General features: G+C 31.1%; 3 protein-coding genes and 1 long non-coding RNA gene across 4 annotated transcripts; 1 reads left to right on the top strand and 3 right to left on the bottom strand.

Annotated features, from left to right (window-relative positions):
* Positions 1-7,541: 7,541 nt before the first annotated feature.
* Positions 7,542-9,292, bottom strand: LOC112751425 (alkane hydroxylase MAH1). The gene has a single exon (XM_025800569.3). It carries the CDS (start codon positions 9,227-9,229, stop codon positions 7,670-7,672), a length of 1,560 nt encoding a protein of 519 aa, XP_025656354.2. The 5' UTR covers positions 9,230-9,292; the 3' UTR covers positions 7,542-7,669.
* A 1,415-nt stretch (positions 9,293-10,707) lies between these two features.
* LOC140179433 (uncharacterized) lies at positions 10,708-12,351 on the top strand. The gene is made up of 2 exons (XM_072218315.1): positions 10,708-10,876; positions 10,970-12,351. The coding sequence occupies exons 1-2, from the start codon at positions 10,708-10,710 to the stop codon at positions 12,349-12,351; spliced, it is 1,551 nt and encodes a 516-aa protein (XP_072074416.1).
* A 2,612-nt stretch (positions 12,352-14,963) lies between these two features.
* On the bottom strand, positions 14,964-15,973 carry LOC140179025 (uncharacterized). Its single transcript, XR_011872559.1, has 2 exons — positions 15,454-15,973; positions 14,964-15,228 (listed from the first exon to the last, which is right to left on the bottom strand). It is a non-coding gene; the product is annotated as an uncharacterized lncRNA (long non-coding RNA).
* Positions 15,974-16,951: 978 nt separating this feature from the next.
* On the bottom strand, positions 16,952-18,654 carry LOC112751426 (alkane hydroxylase MAH1). Its single transcript, XM_025800570.3, has one exon. The coding sequence runs from the start codon at positions 18,592-18,594 to the stop codon at positions 17,056-17,058; it is 1,539 nt and encodes a 512-aa protein (XP_025656355.1). The 5' UTR covers positions 18,595-18,654; the 3' UTR covers positions 16,952-17,055.
* Between the last annotated feature and the right edge of the window lie 2,211 nt (positions 18,655-20,865).

Genomic DNA, 20,865 nt, shown 5'->3' on the forward strand with positions numbered 1-20,865 from the left:
CGCACTCATCTGTCCAGGAGGGGGGGAGAAACAAAGGTGCTCCATATGTGGTGTTGTTGGACATAATAAGAGCAGATGCCCTAAACCTATTGAGAATGAGGTATATTGATTAATGTTTTACACTACTTGTCTCAGATTTTTCATTAAGCCTTATGTTCATCTATATTAACTGCATCTGTTTCATAGGCCCAAAATTCCAAGGATGTAAGCAAAGGCAAGCAATCCAGGGGCAGCAACAAGTCAAACCCTCTTGCTGCTAAGGGAGGAAAGAAAACTGCATCTACACAGCCCACTCCTAAGCTCACTGTCAAGAGAAAAGTTACCTCAGCAACACAGCCACTAACTTCAGCCCAGTCCAACACTGTAGCACAGCTAAAGAGGCCTAGAGGCAGGCCCAAGGGGACCACCAAGCCCACATCTTCAGCCCAACATGATCCACCACCCAAGACAACTGCAATCCCAAAAACCTCAGCACCTTCTGCATCCTCATCACAGCCAACCACCACAACTCTTCCAGCATCTCAGCCATCCATTGCCACAGCTTCAAGCCAACCCACTGGGCACTTCTCTGTCAGCCTTACTGGAGGACCTCATGTTTCTCCCAGGAAATTGAAGTTAATGGCAAAGTTGCCTCCAAGAAAATGGGGATTGCTTTAGGAAAATGACAACACTTAGCATCAATATGTCATAGTTATATAGCATGGATGTTGGTTTATTTTGTTTTAAGTTTGTGTTAAGCTTCTGGTTAAATAGTGTGAACTTGTTGCTTACTTTTTGTTGCTTATGTTTTTCTTGTTAAGTTTCTGCTCAAACTCTTGTACTGAATTATTGGCTTCTTCCCAGCCAATCCTTTTGATGGTTACTTTATTTTGAGTTAAGCTTCTTTTAAGATGTTGCTAATGTCAAACACTATGCTTATGCTTATCATGTATTCAGACATTTACCGAACTCATGACACTGTTATGTTATTGATCAGTAATTGAACTCATGTTTGTGCCAAGAAAAGGCCTCAATCTCATTTCATTATCCAACCATGCTTACAAAACATTCATATATACATCTTGAAATAGACTCAACATAACACAATCAGGAACCACCCTAATAGATAAACCCTACCCCAATTCACCAACAATAACAACACCAGAAGTGTACACATGTTTCATACCAGGTTCAATGGAATTACACACTGTTGCGTTGCTTTAGACCAACTCTGCAACAACAAACAAAGAAACCCCACCCACCCAAAAAACCCTAACACTGCAACGACCTTCACCTTCCACTCTGCCGCTTTGGTTCTTGATTTCATCATCGAAAGCTTCTTCCTTATTCTAGCAACTTCTGACTGTTCCACCTCTGTCTCCGGATCTGCCCAACGGAAGAAATTGCAGCCTTCTTGCACCTGCACATACCCACCAACATCATCCACCATTCCATCACCCAGCAGACCCAATTCAGAGGAAAAGTAACAAAACAAACCTCGAAGTAGACACAACCCCAAAATCTGCGACCTGGGTTCTCCTTGGTCCCTGAGATTCGCAACACTGGCTTCTCACCATGGGAACAAAGTAACGGCCTACCATGAGACGAAGCTCTGCTATGAGACGAGGTTGAGCTTTGTGCAGCCATGGCGTTCTCCCTCTGGCAGCTCCTCCACGGTGATCTCTGCTCTGCAACAGTGGCTTCCACGATGCTTTACCCTTTCTTCCTTTCAATTCAATGTATACTTATTAAGGTTTTCCATTCATTTTAATTTTCTATGCATATATATATATATTTATAATTGTTTTCGGTGGTAATAACTGCCTCATAACGACGCAAGGGCATTTTCGTCTGAAAATGTTATAAAGGACGATTTTAATTTTAAATATGACTTTAAGGATGAGATTAAATCCAAATATACAAGATGGACGATTTCGATTCTGACCCCTAACGTCAGGGACCAAAATCGTACTTATCCCTTAGATTAAATATATTGAAAAAGCTTCCACATATTCCTCCATATGATGTGTGGCTTGGCAAAACTCGTTATTGTTGGATTTGTTTTATTGTAAAATAAATCTAAATCGTTAATTGTACTATACTGGCCCTATGAATTAAAAGCGATGTTTACTAGACAATTCATCTTGTCCACAAATGATGTTTTAAGTAATAACAAGTGAGACATATGATAAATAGTTAAATAGTATATGTACTTAATCTTGTTCCTTCGGTTAATTATTATATTATGTGATTAATTCAATTTTATTTTATTTTATTAAGGAACGGTTAGGAGTTCAATTTTTGTTTATTTGTGGAAGTGAAGTACATCTTATGATTAAGTGTTTCTCTTATCTCTTTAAAAATAACTTTTGTAACGAAAAAAATTAATCGATTTTATTAAATTAATGATCGATAGATACCTTGGTAGTGAGGCCTGTGATTAGAAAAAGGAGAAAGAAAAGTCATTCGGAACACTCAAAGAGGCCAGCATTTAATACAGACCTAAATTGTTGGTTATCTTCAATTAAATCACTTGGATCACTACGTTACTCTATAATTAGAGTGGCAATTTGAAATTTTAATAATGTATACAATAAATTTTAAATTTGGCTCAATATTAAAAAAAAATATAAACAATTATTTAAAAAAAATTAGTCATTCCAATCCTAATTTATCAAAAGAATTTACCTAAATACTATTTTCTCTTTTCCTTGAATCGTCTGATATCCCATATTTATCTATCATTCCATCTCTCTGGTGTTAATTAGAAGCTCTTTTACCGGCTATCAAACAACTATTCACGTAATTGTTAAAATAATCATCTAATTATCTAGTTAAATGACTATCCAGTATTTGTTAATTGTATATAGTTAAACTGAATCAAACAAAATAACCATCCAATTAAGAATTAAAATAACCATCTATATACTTATTGAATTGAAAATCCAACATCTAAATTCGTCTTTCAATGTATATACCTTGAAGACGTAAGGGAGCGAAATCCAAGAAAATCAAGTTGGCCGAAAATCTCCGCAACACCATGAAACAAAGCATTCGCCTTCTTGATATCTTTAATCAGATACACTACATCCACCATAGGCAACCCACCGAACTCCAAATCACCGTACACGTGGCACCATCCCCACTCCCTGTATGTCGCGGATGAAGAGGTTGAGACGGTGAAACCTGACGGCTGGGGGAAGGGACTGCACGACCGGAGCGTTGGCGGACTGTGCGAATCACTCTTTGTGCGCGATGGTGCTGCTCGGACGTTTGCGGTGTGCAGAGAGGCATCGGTCGGTGCTATGGGTGGCGGCGACTAAAGTTGCTGGTGGCGCGACACCGGCGAGAAGAAAAGAGACTAGGCGAAAAGCACGTACTTAAAGAAGTCCCATCATATGCGGAGAGAGAAGTTATGCGGTATACGTAATTGTTTTCATTACAAATCCTTATTTTTTTTTAATTTAAAATTAGAAATTATTAAAAAATAATTAACTTAATTATTATTTGATCTTAATTTTTTTTTACTTTTATTATACACATTATACCATAAATTCATTGTCTCTTTATATTTTTTTTAGTATATTATACTACTATATTATCTAGCAATGTGAATTATCTAAGTGTTCATATTAGATATAGAGATCACAAACTGGTGAGTTAAAGAAATTGAAAATCCTAATTTTGGTGAAAAAAAGAATTAGATTGGGGAATAATCTGTAAGACATTTCAACACTTAAAAGAGTAATATTTTTTAGGTATTATTTTAAACCAAAATTTACCTGTCGAGCTCCTTCTCCATTTCATTAAGTATTTACTGTCCTTATAATATGCTCTTTAATGTCATAATTTGACAATTTCGTAACTTGATAATATAACTGTTGTATTGTACGTGTCGTTAGTATAATGTCAGATTCTCATTTATTAATACATATATAACATTGTTTGTCCAGAAGACTAAATAATTTGGATTTCTTGTAAAGTGGTAATTCATATTATCCTCAGGACCCATGTTTATCATTGGTCAATTGTTATATTTAAATAGTATAGTAAGATCTCAAAGAAGATACATAGAAATAAATTTACATAATTTGTTCTTACTTGGAGAAGAGCTATACTACGTAATAGGCATGTATTGTAATAAGATGGTTGGTGGGAGAGAAGGACGGATGCATGCATGAAATTATTGATTTAATTTGTTTCTAAAATTTTAATTTTTATTGTGTCGGTTTATTATAAAATCTTGTGGAGCTTAGAGGAACCGCGACATGTTGCGAATTCAATTTATTGTTGGTGTAATAACCATGTGCCTGTTTTGATGATCAAACAGCGAATGAATATAATGAGACTTAGTTAAGTGGGGTGTGTAGGGATAAGGGGGTTACTGAGTTATTGTTGGTTTTTGCAGTTCACTGTACTTTTCACTCATTAGTGTACTTGGTTCTTAACTTTTTCCATTCTAAACATTTGTTGAGATGTCATATATATATATATATACCATGAATTCACTCTTCACTCTTTCATCGTCACCTGAATTTCGATTCTTGATAAATTAAAAAAAAATAGTATAAGACAAATAAAAAAAAAAGTATGCGCATAAAAAAATAAGCAAACTCTAAAATAGAAATTCTTGCTTGAGAAGATGTATTTAGAATATGATGAAAATTAAGGTGCAATTAACTTCATGTGATGTTGATAGATGAGAGTCGTTAGATGATAATATAGTCAAACCTATTAAATTATTTAACGACTCTTAACTATCAACTTCACATGAAGTCAACTGCACCTGAGTTTATATTATCCCTTTCTATTCATTTAAATTTTGAAGAGAAGTGGTATAATGAGAAATACAAATCGAGCCTCCATGGCTTGGCAATAGTGCAACTCTTTCCCCTGCAAGTGTCCCATTATGATGAGGCTTCAATCCAAGGTGCATGCCAATATGCCATATTGAAATCCCCTTTTGAGTTGGAAGAAGCGATCCAATAGCTCAAAAACTCTCACGGTTCACAAAATAGCATAAGATCATCATTAGTATATTAGTTTTATACATTATTGAAGGATTTCATTTCAAAGCATGCAAACAGGGAAACTCATCCAAAATAAATATTAAGGAAATAATGAAAACTACAAAAGTAACCATTTTCAATTTATTAAAGTATAATTAGAAACAATTATTAGCATTATTTAATATATTTGAATATTTATTATAGAATATTATGTTTTTTTATTTTTCGATTTTCTTAGTATTTATAAATATCTTTTTATATTATATCATTCTACACAATTCAAATATACCCATTTTTTTCTGATGTTCTCTCTCTCTTACTTTTCTAACATGATATCAGAGTCATGGTATCCTCCTTGAGAATGATTGATTATTTTTCTTTTACTAAAATCACCGTATTTTTCATACATTTCTTTCGTGTCATTTTTTTCCTTCACTTTTGTCCATGTTTTGATGCTTTCTCGTAGAGAAATCATATGTTTTTCATCACCTTTCGATAGTTTACCATCTTTTCACACTTTGTCATTTTCAACAATTTTCTGACAGTTCGTTATCTTTTCAGCAATTTTTCGATAGTTGGCCACTCTTGTGGCAGTTCTGTCTACGTTCCTTTTCGGCAGTTTCGTCTGCGTTTTTTTTCCGACAATTCCGTTTGCGTTCTTTTTTGGCTGTTCCGTCTGTGTTTCTTTTCGATAGTTCCATCTGCGTTTCTTTCCGGTATTCCATCTGCGTTTCTTTTTGGCAGTTTTATCTGCGTTCCCTTCCAACAGTTCCATCTGCATTTTCTTGTGGCAGTTCCGTCTGCGCTTCCTTCCGGCAGTTCTGTCTGCGCTTTCTTCATGTAGTTCCGTCTGCACCTTTTCTATCAGTTTATGCATTTTTTTTATTTCGTTGTTTTAAATAAGTTTCAAACTTAAGTTGTCACTTGAGTTTGAGGGGATGTTAGAGTATAATTATGATCAATTAGCATTATTTAGCATATTTGAATATTTATTATAGAATATTACATCTTTATTATTTCGATTCACTTAACACCTATAAATACCCTTTTATATTATATCATTCTACACAGTTCGAATACACACAAATATTTTCTCTACTGCTCTCTCTATTACCTTTCTGACACAAACTATTGATACATGAAGTGTTTATGTTGTCTCAATTGAACTTAGAGGTGGCAATGGGTAGAGTAGGTAGGGTTTAAATTTAATCCTAACTTTACTCGCGGGTTGAAATTTTTATATAAACTCAACTCTACTCTACTTGTGAGTTGAGAATATTTCAACTCTAACCTTACCCATTTTTAACCCGTTGGCTACCAAAAAAATGCAATATTATTATATAACTTGATGATAATTTAAAATAAAATTGACTTTTATGTAAAAAAAAAATCGTATTAAATTATCAATAAATGATCTTTTCTTAGTGGTTAAAAACTTTTTATATTTAACGAGAGCTTTTTAGTTCAACATCCACTTAAAACATATTTTTATATAAGTATATATACATATATAGGGTGTGAATTGATAGGATAGAATTGAAGCCCAACTCATATTCTACCTAACCGCACGAAAATTCTACCCACTACGAATCAGATTGACAATTCTATCCAACCTAATTTAATCAGATTGAATACCGCGAATAAGATACATGTTGCCCCTTCTAATTGAACTGCTCATTTCAAATTGGTAAAACATACACTGTTCCATTTGGGAGAATGGAGTGTTGCACGCCTTCTCTCGTGCTTGCTGCTGCTGGAACAGAGGCACAAGATATTTTTCTACAACCCCATCAGGCCCATTTCTGCATACTCAGTCCTGATTTTTAAAATTTTTAATTATCAATTAATTTAATAAAAGAAAAAAAAAAGATTAAAACCAACTTGGATTAATATAATAGTAAAATTTTGAATTTTACTTTTGTATATAATAATTTATTTAGTTAACTATAAATTTTTAAATTGAACTTATCTGATCGAATTAGAAGATAATGTGAAAAATTAAAAAAATATATATATTTAAAAAAAAACTCAAAAACACGAAAGCAAGGCAGCTGTATATTTTAAAGGGAAAAAACAAAGAGAAATTGAAAAGCACCCTATCCCTTCAGTATTTAATTAATTTCTAGTAACATAAAACAAAAAGACATCCCCTAATGCTCACTTCCCTTCTTGGCTTTTTGGTCTGGTATGTTGGCCCACCTAATTTGACTTTCGATTATATATACGACGATGTTAGAGGAATAAAAAAAATCAGAATTTATTTTATTTAAAATTTATTAATTATTGTAATAATTAATAAATTTTAAATAAGATAAATTTTGACTATTTTTAGTTATTTTTTTTTGTTATCAAACATTTTTGTTATACTTAATATCAAATTAATAAACTCCACGTACAGTATATGAACTCAATTATTCGTTGTTTTAATTCGTGCTCTGAATACCAACTGAAATTACTCTCTAGAACTTTTGAACATGTTGTGAATTCATGAGAAATTAAATAGAAATTCAGAATAAATTATCCTACATATTCTCCAAACATGAACTAGATAGATACTCTATAAATATGTAAGGATTTTCGAAATTATTATCTAATTAACACATTTATATAGTAACAATCTAGCAGCTTTTACAACTCTTAAAATTAAACATCACAAATTAAAACTTATATTCATCTAATAATTACTTGCACTGTCTTCTAGTTATCCTAACTTTCAAACCATGCTTCATTAGAAGTACAATTGAAAGACTAGGAATAGCTTGATGACCTTCCACCACATGAATATGATAATTGCACAAAATAGAAGCTGCCACCATCTTCAATTGGATAAAAGATATGTCCTTTCCCAAGCAAGTTCTAGGACCCGCATTAAAACTAATGAACTTGTAAGATGGCATATGAACAATACTACCCTTATTAGAGATCCATCTCTCTGGCTTGAACTCCAAGCAATCTTTTCCCCATACCTCTTCAAACCTTCCCATTGCAAACAAAGAAAGTAAGATCATTGTACTTGGATTCACATGATGTCCACTTGGGAGTATGTCACTTTTGATTGGTTGCTTCCTCTCAAAAGGAATAGGAGGAAATAGCCTCAAAGATTCACAAAGAGCACCATGAAGATAAACTAGCTTTTTCACCTCTTCTATGCCTAAAACTTTGTGCTTCATTTCATCATTATTTGATCCAAAATTTTCTTTGATTTCATCAAGAATTCTGGTTTCAACTAATGGGTTTGTAGCAACAAGCCAAAAGAACCAAGTAAGAGCTGAAGTTATAGTATCTCTTCCGGCCACAAAAATATTGAAAGTTGAGTCTCTTAGAAACTTGTCATCATTGACTAATAATGTTTGACTTTGACCCTTTTCTTGTTCTTCTTGTTCTCTCATCATCATCAAAGCACTAAGCAAGTCAACTTGAGCTTCATCTATTTGACTACTTTTGTTGTACTTGCTTATCTCTTCTCTCTTTGATGCTATGCAAGAGTATATGAATTGGTCAAACACCTTGCAAGCTTCACTCATCTTTCTCTCTTGACCTAATTGAAGCCATTCTAGAAGCTTCCAAACACTCTTTGGAACAGCATGCCTATAGAATAAGGACTCTTCAGCTTCATTAAAAGCCTTCTCACATGCAACTTGAGGGAACTCAATAGAAAGACAATTAGGATCATACCCTAAAACAATGTTGCAAATGTTGTCGAATGTGAAGCGATTGAAGATGTCTTGTAGATCCACCTCAACACGTTGTTGTACCACGTGTTCTAATACAGGAATCAAGCTAGCTTCCACCTTCTTCCGAATCGTTTTCTCTAGAAAAATCTCGAAGCTTCTATTCTTAAACAAAGAAAGAAGCAAAGATCTATGGTACCTCCAAGTCTCCGAATCCGTGGTAAAAATACCATCTCCAAAAATTTGGAAGATGTCACGAAATTCAGAGCCCTTGACATAGTTGTCAAAACTCTTGCTCATTATGTGATGAACATTGATGGGGTCACTAGTGACCAAATAGTTCATGTTGGTGAACCATGGTCCCATGAACTCGCCGGTTTTGCCTTCTTGTTTCAAGACATCGGTTATGAAATCATGGATCCGGAACAAGTTCCATAACACTATTGGTAGCATGCCAACAATAGGCCAATCTATTAAGAGAGGGCTCTTGCAACATAGTCTCCTATGAAAAGAGTGTAAGAGGAAGCAAAGTAGTGCTGCCATTGTTGCTAAATAGAAAAATATGGCCATCACTAAATAATTTGAGAATGTTTATGTTGTTTGATGTTTGTGTTTGTAGTAGTGTTGTTATTCTTGTATCCCTATATATAAAGAATATAATGATAATATTCTAGGGTATTCAAAATTAAGTATCTTTTAAATATTATTTTTTATTTAGTTTTTAATAAAAAATAAAAAATACATAATTTTTTTATTTTTTAAATAATATAAAAAATAAATATTCAAATTAATTAAATAATAATAAATTTTTAAAAAAATTGATTAAATACTAAATTTTAAAAGACAAATAATATTTTTAATTCAAAAATGATAGATATTACATTGAATTCGGCAAAGAAAACTGCTTGAGACTTAGTTTTAATCTAATCTGGGCTTTAAAATTTTTATCAATAATCAATTATCAGGGTAAAATATTAAATAAAATATAAAATATATATTAAAAATAAATAAAATAATATATATTTATATAAATATACAGTGGCGGATCGACGGGCCTAAGGTGGCCATGGTCCCCCAAAATTTTTAAAAAAAAAATAGTAAATAGTAATAATTAATAATATTAAATTTTTTTTATATATAATATTTAAAAAAATATAAGTTACAAAATTTTATAAATTAAAATAACTAAAAACTGCACTATGTATTGGATATTTGAATTATTGTTGTTCTTATTAACAAATAGTCCATTCTAATAATTAATAAAAATGATTCTATTATACTAGCCCAATTGTCCAAGTCCATACTATTAATTAAAGTAACACTAGTACATTTTTCAAATATTTGTTTCAAACCATCAGAGGCATCAGCGCCACTTTTCTCTCTTTTAGTGGTTCCCAAACTTTTGGTCTTCTATTCTTTCCATTCTAATTTTCTTTCCATACCAAAACAAGACATGTGAAGAAAAACTATTGAAGAGAAGTGAACAGCAAAATATTAACCATTGAATGCACAACAAAGATTCAAAGAGGTATATTTCAATTTTTTTTAAGTTAATAACAATATCAAGTATTATTTACATTATTTATTTAAAATAATTAATTTATTTTTTTTATAATGGACAGTGTTCAAAGATTGAAGTGAGGACAAAACTCAATAGAATTATTTTTGGGTGAGACTTGAAACAAAAAAATATTCAGGTAAATTAATAACTTTATTTTTGGTTATTATATATTTGTGTTTCTAAAATTATTTGTTATTGCTCAATAGGTTTAATATTTTTTTTAAGAAAATAATATATATGTAATTATTTTTGTTTTTTTTGTTAGATAGTTCAAGTTAAGTTAAAAATGTCAAAGATGAAAACAATTCACTCATTTTTCAAGAGAAAAGAGAGAATATATGATGAACAAAATTCAGCTTCAGATTCTTTGAGTAATGTTCAAAATATTATTGAACAACCTGTGACACAACTTGTTGAGCAAGATATTCAACCCCCTGCTTCCAAAATAACAAGGACTGAAATAGATCAAGTTAATATTGATACATTGATGCGTGATCCCGGAAAGCGTTCGCAAATTTGGAATTATCCTATCAATCAACAAGATGAAATCCGTAGAGCATACATAAAGTTTGGACCATATCAATTTATTATGGATGAGTACTCTCTTTCTGGTCTAGAAAGTCATCCTCGTCGTTTCAAAGCTCATTGGTTTAAGAGTTTTTCTTGGCTAGAATATTCGCCAGAAGTGGATGCTGCATTTTGTCTTCCATGCTATTTATTTTCTAGAAAATAAAGTCCATTCACATCAGGAGGATTTCGCAATTGGAAAAAAGTGAATAATGGAAAGGATTGTGCATTTTTATCTCATGTGGGTAAATCTCTTAATTCTCCTCATAATATTGCTGTTAAGTCTTGTAAAGATTTGCTTAATCAATTATGTCACATTGACAAAGTATTGGCTAAGCAAAGCTCACAACAAGTTTTAAGCAATAGATTGCGTCTTAAAGCCTCTATTGATACTGTCAGATGGTTAACGTTTCAAGCTTGTGTTTTTAGGGGACATGACGAGAGTCATGAGTCTCAGAATCGAAAAAATTTTCTTGAAATATTAAAATTATTAGCTTCTTACAATAAAGAAGTGGATGCAGTTGTTTTGGATAATGCTCCTCAAAATGCAATATACATATCACCTTCTATTCAAAAGGAAATTCTACATGTTTTTGCTAGAAAGGTGCAAAATGAAATTCGAAATGAGATTGGTAATGCAAAGTTTTGTTTGATTGTTGATGAAGCTAGAGATGAATCTAGAAGAGAACAAATGGCACTTGTTGTTAGATTTGTTGATAAGCATGAATTTGTCAAAGAAAGGCTAATAGATGTTGTTCATGTCAAAGATACTACTTCTGCTACTCTAAAACAAGAGATTTGTTCTGCATTATCTCATCACAATCTCAACATTCAAAATGTTCGAGGTCAAAGGTATGACGGAGCTAGTAATATGGGTGGAGATTGGAAAGGGTTACAAGCTTTAATTATTCAAGAATGTCCTTATGCATATTATGTTCATTGCTTTGCTCATCAATTACAGCTAGCTCTTGTTGCTGCGGCTAAAGAAGTTGTTGATGTTCATGCTTTTTTCCAAAGTTTGAGTAATATTATCAATGTTGTGTGCTCTTCTTGCAAACGCAATGATGAATTACGATCTGCTTATGCAACTGAAATTTTTCATTTAGTTGCAACTAATCAAATTGAAACAGGAAGGGGAGCAAATCAAATTGGCACATTAAAAAGATCAGGAGATACCAGGTGGAGCTCTCACTTCAACTCAATTTGTAGCCTTTTACGTATGTTTGGAGCAACAACTTCAGTTCTGGAAGATTTGGCTACTAATGGATCTACATATTCTCAACGTGGTGATGCTACTTATGCTCTTAAATCTTTATTATCATTTGATTTTGTTTTCATTTTGCATATGATGAAAGAAATCATGGGAATCACTGATAAACTTTGTCAAGCATTGCAACGAAAATCTCAAGACATTTTGAATGCTATGCATCTGGTTTCTAGTACAAAGTCATTGATTCAACAGTTAAGAGATAGTAGTTGGGAGCACTTTTGGAGAAAGTTAGTTCTTTCTGCAATGATCATGCTATTCAGATACCTGATATGGGTGCTTCTTTTAGTGACATAATTCGGTCTCGTCGTAAAAAGGATGTTGTCACTGTTGAACACCACTATCGTGTTGACATTTTTACTAGCGTGATAGATTTTCAATTGAAAGAGCTAAATAGTAGATTTAGTGAGCAAGCAACCGAGCTCCTCATATTGAGTACATCTTTAGATCCTAAAGATGCTTTCAAGTTATTCGGTGTTTGCAACATATGCAATCTTGCAAAGAATTTCTATTCTTTAGATTTTTCTGAGCAAGAAAAGATTCAATTGGATTATGAGTTACAACATTATGAACTTGATGTGGTTAAAGCTCCAGATTTTCAGAATTTGTCTACTCTTGCTGAATTGTGTCAAAAATTGACAGAGACAGGAAAATCAAATATATATCATTTAATTGATAGATTAATTCGTCTTGTTTTGACTACAACAACAACTGAACGGGCCTTTTCAGCTATGAAGATTATTAAAACAAGGCTTCGAAACAAGATGGAAGATGAATTTTTAGCAGATTGTATGATTGTATATATTGAAAAGGAAATTGCTTCAAAATTCACTTCAGAGATGATAATTGATAATTTTAGTTCCATGAAACATCGTCGGTCAAGTTTAAAAATATCAAAATCTTAAAGTATGTAGTTGAACATTGACTTTTATATAATATAATTATTTTTTTGATATATATGCTACAAATTATATTTTGTTAATTTTTTATTATATTTTATATTTAATTGGCCCCTCTTATGAAATTTCTAGTTCCGTCACTGTAAATATAGAATAATTAATTTGATATTTTTTTTGTGTATATAACATTTTTGTAATTTTAAAGCACACGTTAGATTAAATATATTGGAAAAGCTTCCACATATTCCTCCATATGATGTGTGGCTTGGCAAAACTCGTTATTGTTGGATTTGTTTTATTGTAAAATAAATCTAAATCGTTAATTGTACTATACTGGCCCTATGAATTAAAAGCGATGTTTACTAGACAATTCATCTTGTCCACAAATGATGTTTTAAGTAATAACAAGTGAGACATATGATAAATAGTTAAATAGTATATGTACTTAATCTTGTTCCTTCGGTTAATTATATTATTATATTATGTGATTAATTCAATTTTATTTTATTTTATTAAGGAACGGTTAGGACTTAGGAGTTCAATTTTTGTTTATTTAATTTGTGGAACTGAAGTACATCTTATGATTAAATGTTTATCTTATCTCTTTAAAAAAACTTTTGTAACGAAAAAAATTAATCGATTTTATTAATTATCGATAGATACAGGCCTATGATTAGAAAAAGGAGGAAGAAATGTCATTCGTTGGAAAACATTCAAAGAGCCCATCATTTAACCAACTTGGTTTGGTCGAGTGATCAACTCACTCGTCCACTTAAGTAAGTGTCGGGAGTTCGAATCTCGCCTTGTATATGCAGCAACTCATTGGCCAGCAACAGACTTTTAAATGAAACTCCGATCTGCGTTGAATTAGTCCTTGACATGTCAGACTGGGAGATACCGTAGGCAACCAAAAAAGAGGCCATCATTTAATAGAGACCTAAATTATTGGTTTTCTTCAATTAAATTACATGGATCATCACCTAAGTTACTCTATTTGGTATATTATACTACTATATTACCTAGCAATGTGAATTATTTAAGTGTTCGTATAAAGTGTAGAGATCACGAACAGGTGAGTTAAGAAAATCGAAAATTCTAATGTTGAGTCAATATTTACAAGATATTCTAATATTTAAGTCAATAATAAATTTTAGGTATTATTTTAGACCGAAGTTTATTTGTCGAATTTTTTCTCCATTTCGTTAAACATTTACTGTTTTTAATTATCATATGCTCTTTAATACCATGATTTGACGGTTTTATAACTTAATAATATAATTGTTATGTTATATTTGTCATTATTTTATAACCTCAGATTCTCATTTAATTGTTATTACATATACTATTATTTGGATTGCTTGTAAAGTGGTAATTCATATTATCCTCAGGACCCATGTTTATCATTGGTCAATTGTGATATTTAAATAGTATAGTAAGATGTCAAAGAAGATACATACAAATAAATTTACATAATTTGTTCTTACTTGGAGAAGAGCTATACTACGTAATAGGCATGTATTGTAAGTATCTGTTATTGTAATAAGATGGTTGGTGGGAGAGAAGGACGGATGCATGCATGAAATTATTGATTTAATTTGTTTCTACAATTTGAATTTTTATTGTGTCGGTTTATTATAAAATCTTGTGGAGCTTAGAGGAACCGCCACATGTTGCGAATTCAATTTATTGTTGGTGTAATAACCATGTGCCTGTTTTGATGATGATCAAACAGCGAATGAATATAATGAGACTTAGTTAAGTGGGGTGTGTAGGGATAAGGGGGTTACTGAGTTATTGTTGGTTTTTGCAGTTCAATTTTCACTCATTAATGTACTTGGTTCTTAACTTTTTCCATTCTAAACATTTGTTGAGATGTCATGTATATATATAGGGTGAATTCACTCTTCTCTTGCTTTAGCATTTTAAGTCACAGTAAAAGGTTTAATTTGTACAATCATGTGCCATCTTCCATCATAGCTTTCATGTAACACAAGAATCTTCTCCACCAGATACACATCAATCATCCTATTCAACATTTAACAAATAATACTTTACAACTTACATACTCAAGAGTTTTAGATTGTATACAATTATTTATATACATTTTCCTATCAACTTAAATCTTATAGATATAAAAAAATTAGTGCAAAACTGACCCGCTATAACTGAAGGTTAAATTGCCATAGTTTGACCGCCGTTCTATCATCGCCTGTAGTAGCCAGTGTCATTCCACTCATATCCCACTCCATCGTCGCATGTAGTACTAGTAATCAATCTAATCTCATGATATAGTATTAGAATTTTATATTCGAAAAGTCTAAATTTCGATTCTTGATGAATTCTAAAAAAAAATAGTATAAGACAAATAAAAAAATATATATATACAAAAAAAAAATTCTAAAATAAAAATTTTTACTTAAAAAGATGTATTTAAAATATAATTTTTATATTACTTTCTCCTATTCACTTAAACTTTTAGGAGAAGTGTAATAATTCGAACCTTATTAATGGCTTGGCCAATAGTGCAACTCTTTCCACTGCAAGTGTCCCGTTATGATGAGGCTTCAATCCAAGGTGCATGCCATATTGAAATCCCCTTTTGAGTTGCAAGCGATCCAATAGCTCAAAAACTCTCACGGTTCACAAAATAGCATAAGATCATCATTAGTATATTAGTTTTATACATTATTGAAGGATTTTCATTTCAAAGCATGCAAACAGAGAAAATTCATCCAAAATAAATATTAAGGAAATCATGAATAACTACAAAAGTAACCATTTTCAACCTATTGAAAGATGAAGAGTTTATCTTGTCTCAATTGAACTGCTCATTTCAAATTGGTAAAACATACACTGTTCCATTTGGGAGATTGGAGTGGCTTGCACGCCTTCTCTCCTCCTTGCTGCTGCTGGAACAGAGGCACCAGATTTTTTTCTACAAGCCCAGCAGGCCCATTTCTGCAGACCCAGTATTGATTTTCAAAATTTTCAATTATCAATTAATTTAATAAAAGGCAGCTGAGATTTAGCTCAGATTCTCTGTCAAATGGTAATCTAAAAAAAATGTATATTTTGTATTTATGTCTTACTGTGTATTTGTGTCTATGTATTTGTGTTTCAAAGACACTATCCAAATACTGCCTATATATGTCTCTTAATATGTTGTATTTAGATTCAAACTTTGATGAATACACCAAGTATTAAAAAAACTCTCTAATATTGTGTGGGTGAGTGTATAGTGTCTCTGGGTGTGTTGTGATACTTAAAATTGAGAGTTCTTCAATCTATTTAACCAAAAAAATATATATATTAAAACCAACTTTGAATTAATATAGTATTGAGAGTTTAAATTTCACCTTGTATATATAATAATTTATTAGCTAACTATAAATTCTTAAATTGAATTCTAATCTATAATAAATTAATATATATATATTAAAAAAACTCAAAAACACGAAAGCAAGGCAGCTATATATTTTAAAGGGAAAAAAACAAAGAGAAATTGAAAAGCATCCTATCCCTTCAATATTTAATTAATTTCTAGTAACATAAAGCAAAAAAAAAACATCATCTAATGCTCACTTCCCTTCTTGGCTTTTTGGTCTGGTATGTTAGCCCACCTAATTTGACTTTCGATTATATATATGGTAATGTTAGAGGAAAAAAAAAGAAGTGGTCTTATTTAGAATATATTAATTATTGTAATAATTAATAAATTTTAAATAAAATAAATTCAGAAATTCTGATTATTTGTAGTTAATTTTTTTTGTTATTAAATATTTTCGTTATATTTCATATCAAATTAATAAACTCCAGGTACAGTATATGAACTCAATTTTTTGTTGTTTTAATTTGTGCTCTGAATACTAACTGTGATTACTCTCTAGAACTTTTGAACATGTTGTGAATTCATGAGAAATTAAATAGAAATTCAGAATAAATTATCCTACATATTCTCCAAACATGAACTAGATAGATACTCTATAAATATGTAAGGATTTTCGAAATTATTATCTAATTAACACATTTATATAGTAACAATGTAGCAGCTTTTACAACTCTTAAAATTAAACATCACAAAGTAAAACTTATATTCATCTAATTACTTGCACTGTCTTCTAGTTATCCTAACTTTCAAACCATGCTTCATTAGAAGTACAATTGAAAGACTAGGAATAGCTTGATGACCTTCCACCACATGAATATGATAATTGCACAAAATAGAAGCTGCCACCATCTTCAATTGAATAAAAGATATGTCCTTTCCCAAACAAGTTCTAGGACCCGCATTAAAACTAATGAACTTATAAGATGGCACATGAACAACACTACCTCTATTAGAGATCCATCTCTCTGGCTTGAACTCCAAGCAATCTTTTCCCCATACCTCTTCAAACCTTCCCATTGCAAACAAAGAAAGTAAGATCATTGTACTTGGATTAACATGATGTCCACTTGGGAGTATGTCACTTTTGATTGGTTGCTTCCTCTCAAAAGGAATAGGAGGAAAAAGTCTCAAAGACTCACAAAAAGCACCATGGAGATAAACTAGCTTTTTCACCTCCTCTATGCCTAAAACTTTGTGCTTCATTTCATCATCATTATTGAACCCAAAATTTTGTTTGATCTCATCAAGAATCTTAGCTTCTACTAATGGGTTTGTAGCAACAAGCCAAAAGAACCAAGTAAGAGCTGAAGTTATAGTATCTCTTCCGGCTACAAAAAGATTAAAAGCTAAGTCTCTTAAGAATTTATCATCATGTAATTGATCTTCTTCTCTCATTAAAGAGGTGAGCAAGTCAACATGATCATGAGACTCATCAATTTTTGTAGACTTACTTAACTCTTTGCGCTTAGTTGCTATGCATGAATATAAGAATTGGTCAAATATTTTGCAAGCTTGTGTCATCTTTCTCTCTTGACCAATTTGAAGCAATTTTTGTAGCTTCCAAACACCTTTAGGCACTACATGTCTATAGAATATGGATTCTTCAGCTTCATTAAAAGCCTTCTCATATGCAATAACTTGAGGGAGATCAATAGCAAGACAATGAGGATCATACCCTAAAATGATGTTGCAAATGTTGTCGAATGTGAAGCGATTGAACACATCTTGTAGATCCACCTCAACATGTTGGTGTACCACATGTTCTAGTACTGGAATCAAATCATTTGCCACTTTCTTTTGAATCGTTTTCTCTAGAAACATCTCGAAGCTTCTATTCTTGAAAACAGAGTGGAGCAACAGCCTGTGGTATCTCCATCTCTCAGAATCCGTGGCGAAAATACCATCCCCAAAGACTTGGAAAATCTCGCGAAATTCAGGGCCCTTGACATAGTTATCAAAACTCTTGCTCATTATGTGATGAACATTCATGGGGTCACTAGTGATCATATAGTTCATTTTGGTGAACCAAGGTCCCATGAATTCACCGGTTCTCCCATGTTGTCTCAAAATATCGGTTAAGAAATCATGGATCCGATACAAATTCCACAATAATTGTGGTAACATTCCAAGGACAGGCCAATCTATTAGGAGAGGAGTCTTGCAAGATAATCTCCTATGGAAAAAATAATATAATAAGTAGCAAAATATTGATGCAATTATTGCTACATAGCAAAAGATTGCGGTTATCATCATAAAATCAACAAAAATAAGTGTGTTTGGTGAGTTGGTTGTATGTTTTGTGTTCTTATATATATATATATATTCTCGCATGTCATATATATATATATGTGTCAATTTTTTTTTATTCTTTTACTAATCACTATCAATTATTGTAGAGGTGGTCCATATAAAGATGATGTGTTTACTAGGCAATTCATCGAGTCCACAAAGTCACAAACGATATTTATCGCTAACTGCGTGATAGAGATGTATATATATAAATATTAGTGTGTTATTTTATGAATTTTATGCTATTTTATTATTAATTTTTTATATTGTACTTCAACTTAAAATAATTAAACTTAAATCTTGTGTTATTATTTTATTTTTGTTATTCAAGAGAACTATTATTGATAATATTTTAGGAGTAAATAGGCTTAAACAGATAAAAAATAAATTCTCTGGATATTTTTTTGTAAAAACAGCCAAATAGAATCTTAAAATAGTTTTTTTTTTAAATTATGCGGATATATCTAATATCCGATCCGATCTTATCCGCATACTTGTGGATCGGATCGTATTGGATCTAGCCTAAAAATATACGGATATCGTATCCGATACGATCCGATGAGTGCAGTGCGGATCGGATAGAATTTTAGATTATATCCGATCCGATTCGATCCATGTGCAGCCCTAATTATAATTGAATAACTGTCTTTAATTAATAGTGATTTACAACCAAGATTTAAGATCAATCTGTCCCCACGTGACGGCCTTTTGTTAACTGTGTTCCAACAATAATTATTGTATACAACCAGAAAATTTTAGTTGTTTTCATTTTTTCCTGAATCAAAATCATGATTGTAAACCACGAAAATTATGCTTTTTTCTTATTTATTTTGCTCAAAAACTATGATTGAGTTAAACCATAAATTACCTACCGTGTAAACACAATTTATATTAATTTGTGCAAATACTAATTATCTATTTCGTTATTTAAAATTATGATTTACATTTGATAGTAAATAAATATAGTTAATTTCATTTTAAGAACTGAATTATTATTTATAATCAAGATTTACACTCAGTAAATAAGAAAATACGAATATTAGTAATTTCATTTCAAGACAATTACATCAAATACTTTTTTATTTTATTTTATATACAAAATCTTATACAATTCATTGATACAATAAAGTTATTTATACAAATATTTTTAATAATATTCTTAACAATCCTACTAATTATCTTAACAACTCTATTAACTACTTTACTAATTATTTATTAATATTAACAATTTTATTAATTTATACCTAATTCACTAATCATATTCTAATATACACTTTCAAACTCAAGTGAAAACTAAGAAGACCATTCTAAGTTTGGACACTAAATTTTAAACGAATAAAATGATAAGTCTTGATAAATATATCATCTATCTGAGTTATAGTTCCAACAACAATTAGACGAATAACACCAATGAGAAGTTGTTGTTGTACAAAATAACAGTAATTTTCAATATGTTTAGTTCACTTATGAAAAATATCATTATGGACAATTTGAATAGCGCTTCAATAAAAATTAATAAAAAAAAAGATTGAATAGCCCCAAATTAAATCTTCAAGAAACTTACGAATTACAAGGACTTTAGCAGCAGTATCAGCCAAAATACGATATTCTGCTTTAGTATTTGTTTGAACTATAAAAAATTTGTGTCTTAACAGGTCAGGAGTTAAAAGAGTTACCAAAAAATAAACAGTAACTAATAATAAAATGACAATCAATAAAATCACCAACCCAATCAACATCATAATATACTTAAAAGATTAAGAAGATTGTGCAAAAAATTAAATGCATTTAGATTCAATTGACCTTTTGTAAACCTTTTCTTAATCATATTCTAATACTATGATAGAAATATATATAAAAATAGAATCAGAAATATGTTTATCAATTCATTGATACAAAAAGCTCTTCAAGTACTTTGCCAAGTTATTGATGAATTATTGTTGCCCAGATTCACGTGAACTCTTGCCTGTTACTTTGTTTGCCTACCCTCCGGTCCCATGTTTATCATTATTGGTCAAAAAGTTGAACTCTATTAAAATCTCAAAAAATATATTTTTTATAATATTTTTAATTGACAAATCAAGAATTAATTTATTATAAATTTAAATTTTATTTAAAAATCTAACACATTAATTAATTATGAGTTATTATACACATATATAATGGCAAATTTAAATTTTATTTAAAAATTTATTATTGACTAATTGCATATACAAAACATTTTTAGAACTTCAA

The sequence above is a fragment of the Arachis hypogaea genome, chromosome 15, assembly GCF_003086295.3.
Source record: "Arachis hypogaea cultivar Tifrunner chromosome 15, arahy.Tifrunner.gnm2.J5K5, whole genome shotgun sequence".
NCBI classification, from domain to species: Eukaryota; Viridiplantae; Streptophyta; class Magnoliopsida; order Fabales; family Fabaceae; genus Arachis; species Arachis hypogaea.

What these genes read in the sequence shown, in the direction of transcription:
- LOC112751425 (XM_025800569.3), bottom strand. Translation starts at nt 9,229, where the DNA reads ATGGCCATATTTTTCTATTTAGCAACAATGGCAGCACTACTTTGCTTC.
- LOC112751426 (XM_025800570.3), bottom strand. Translation starts at nt 18,594, where the DNA reads ATGATGATAACCGCAATCTTTTGCTATGTAGCAATAATTGCATCAATA.
- LOC140179433 (XM_072218315.1), top strand. Translation starts at nt 10,708, where the DNA reads ATGCGTGATCCCGGAAAGCGTTCGCAAATTTGGAATTATCCTATCAAT. An exon ending in CAAAGCTCATTGGTTTAAGA is followed by an intron (nt 10,877 to 10,969) that starts GTTTTTCTTGGC and finishes CATTCACATCAG; the next exon opens with GAGGATTTCGCAATTGGAAA.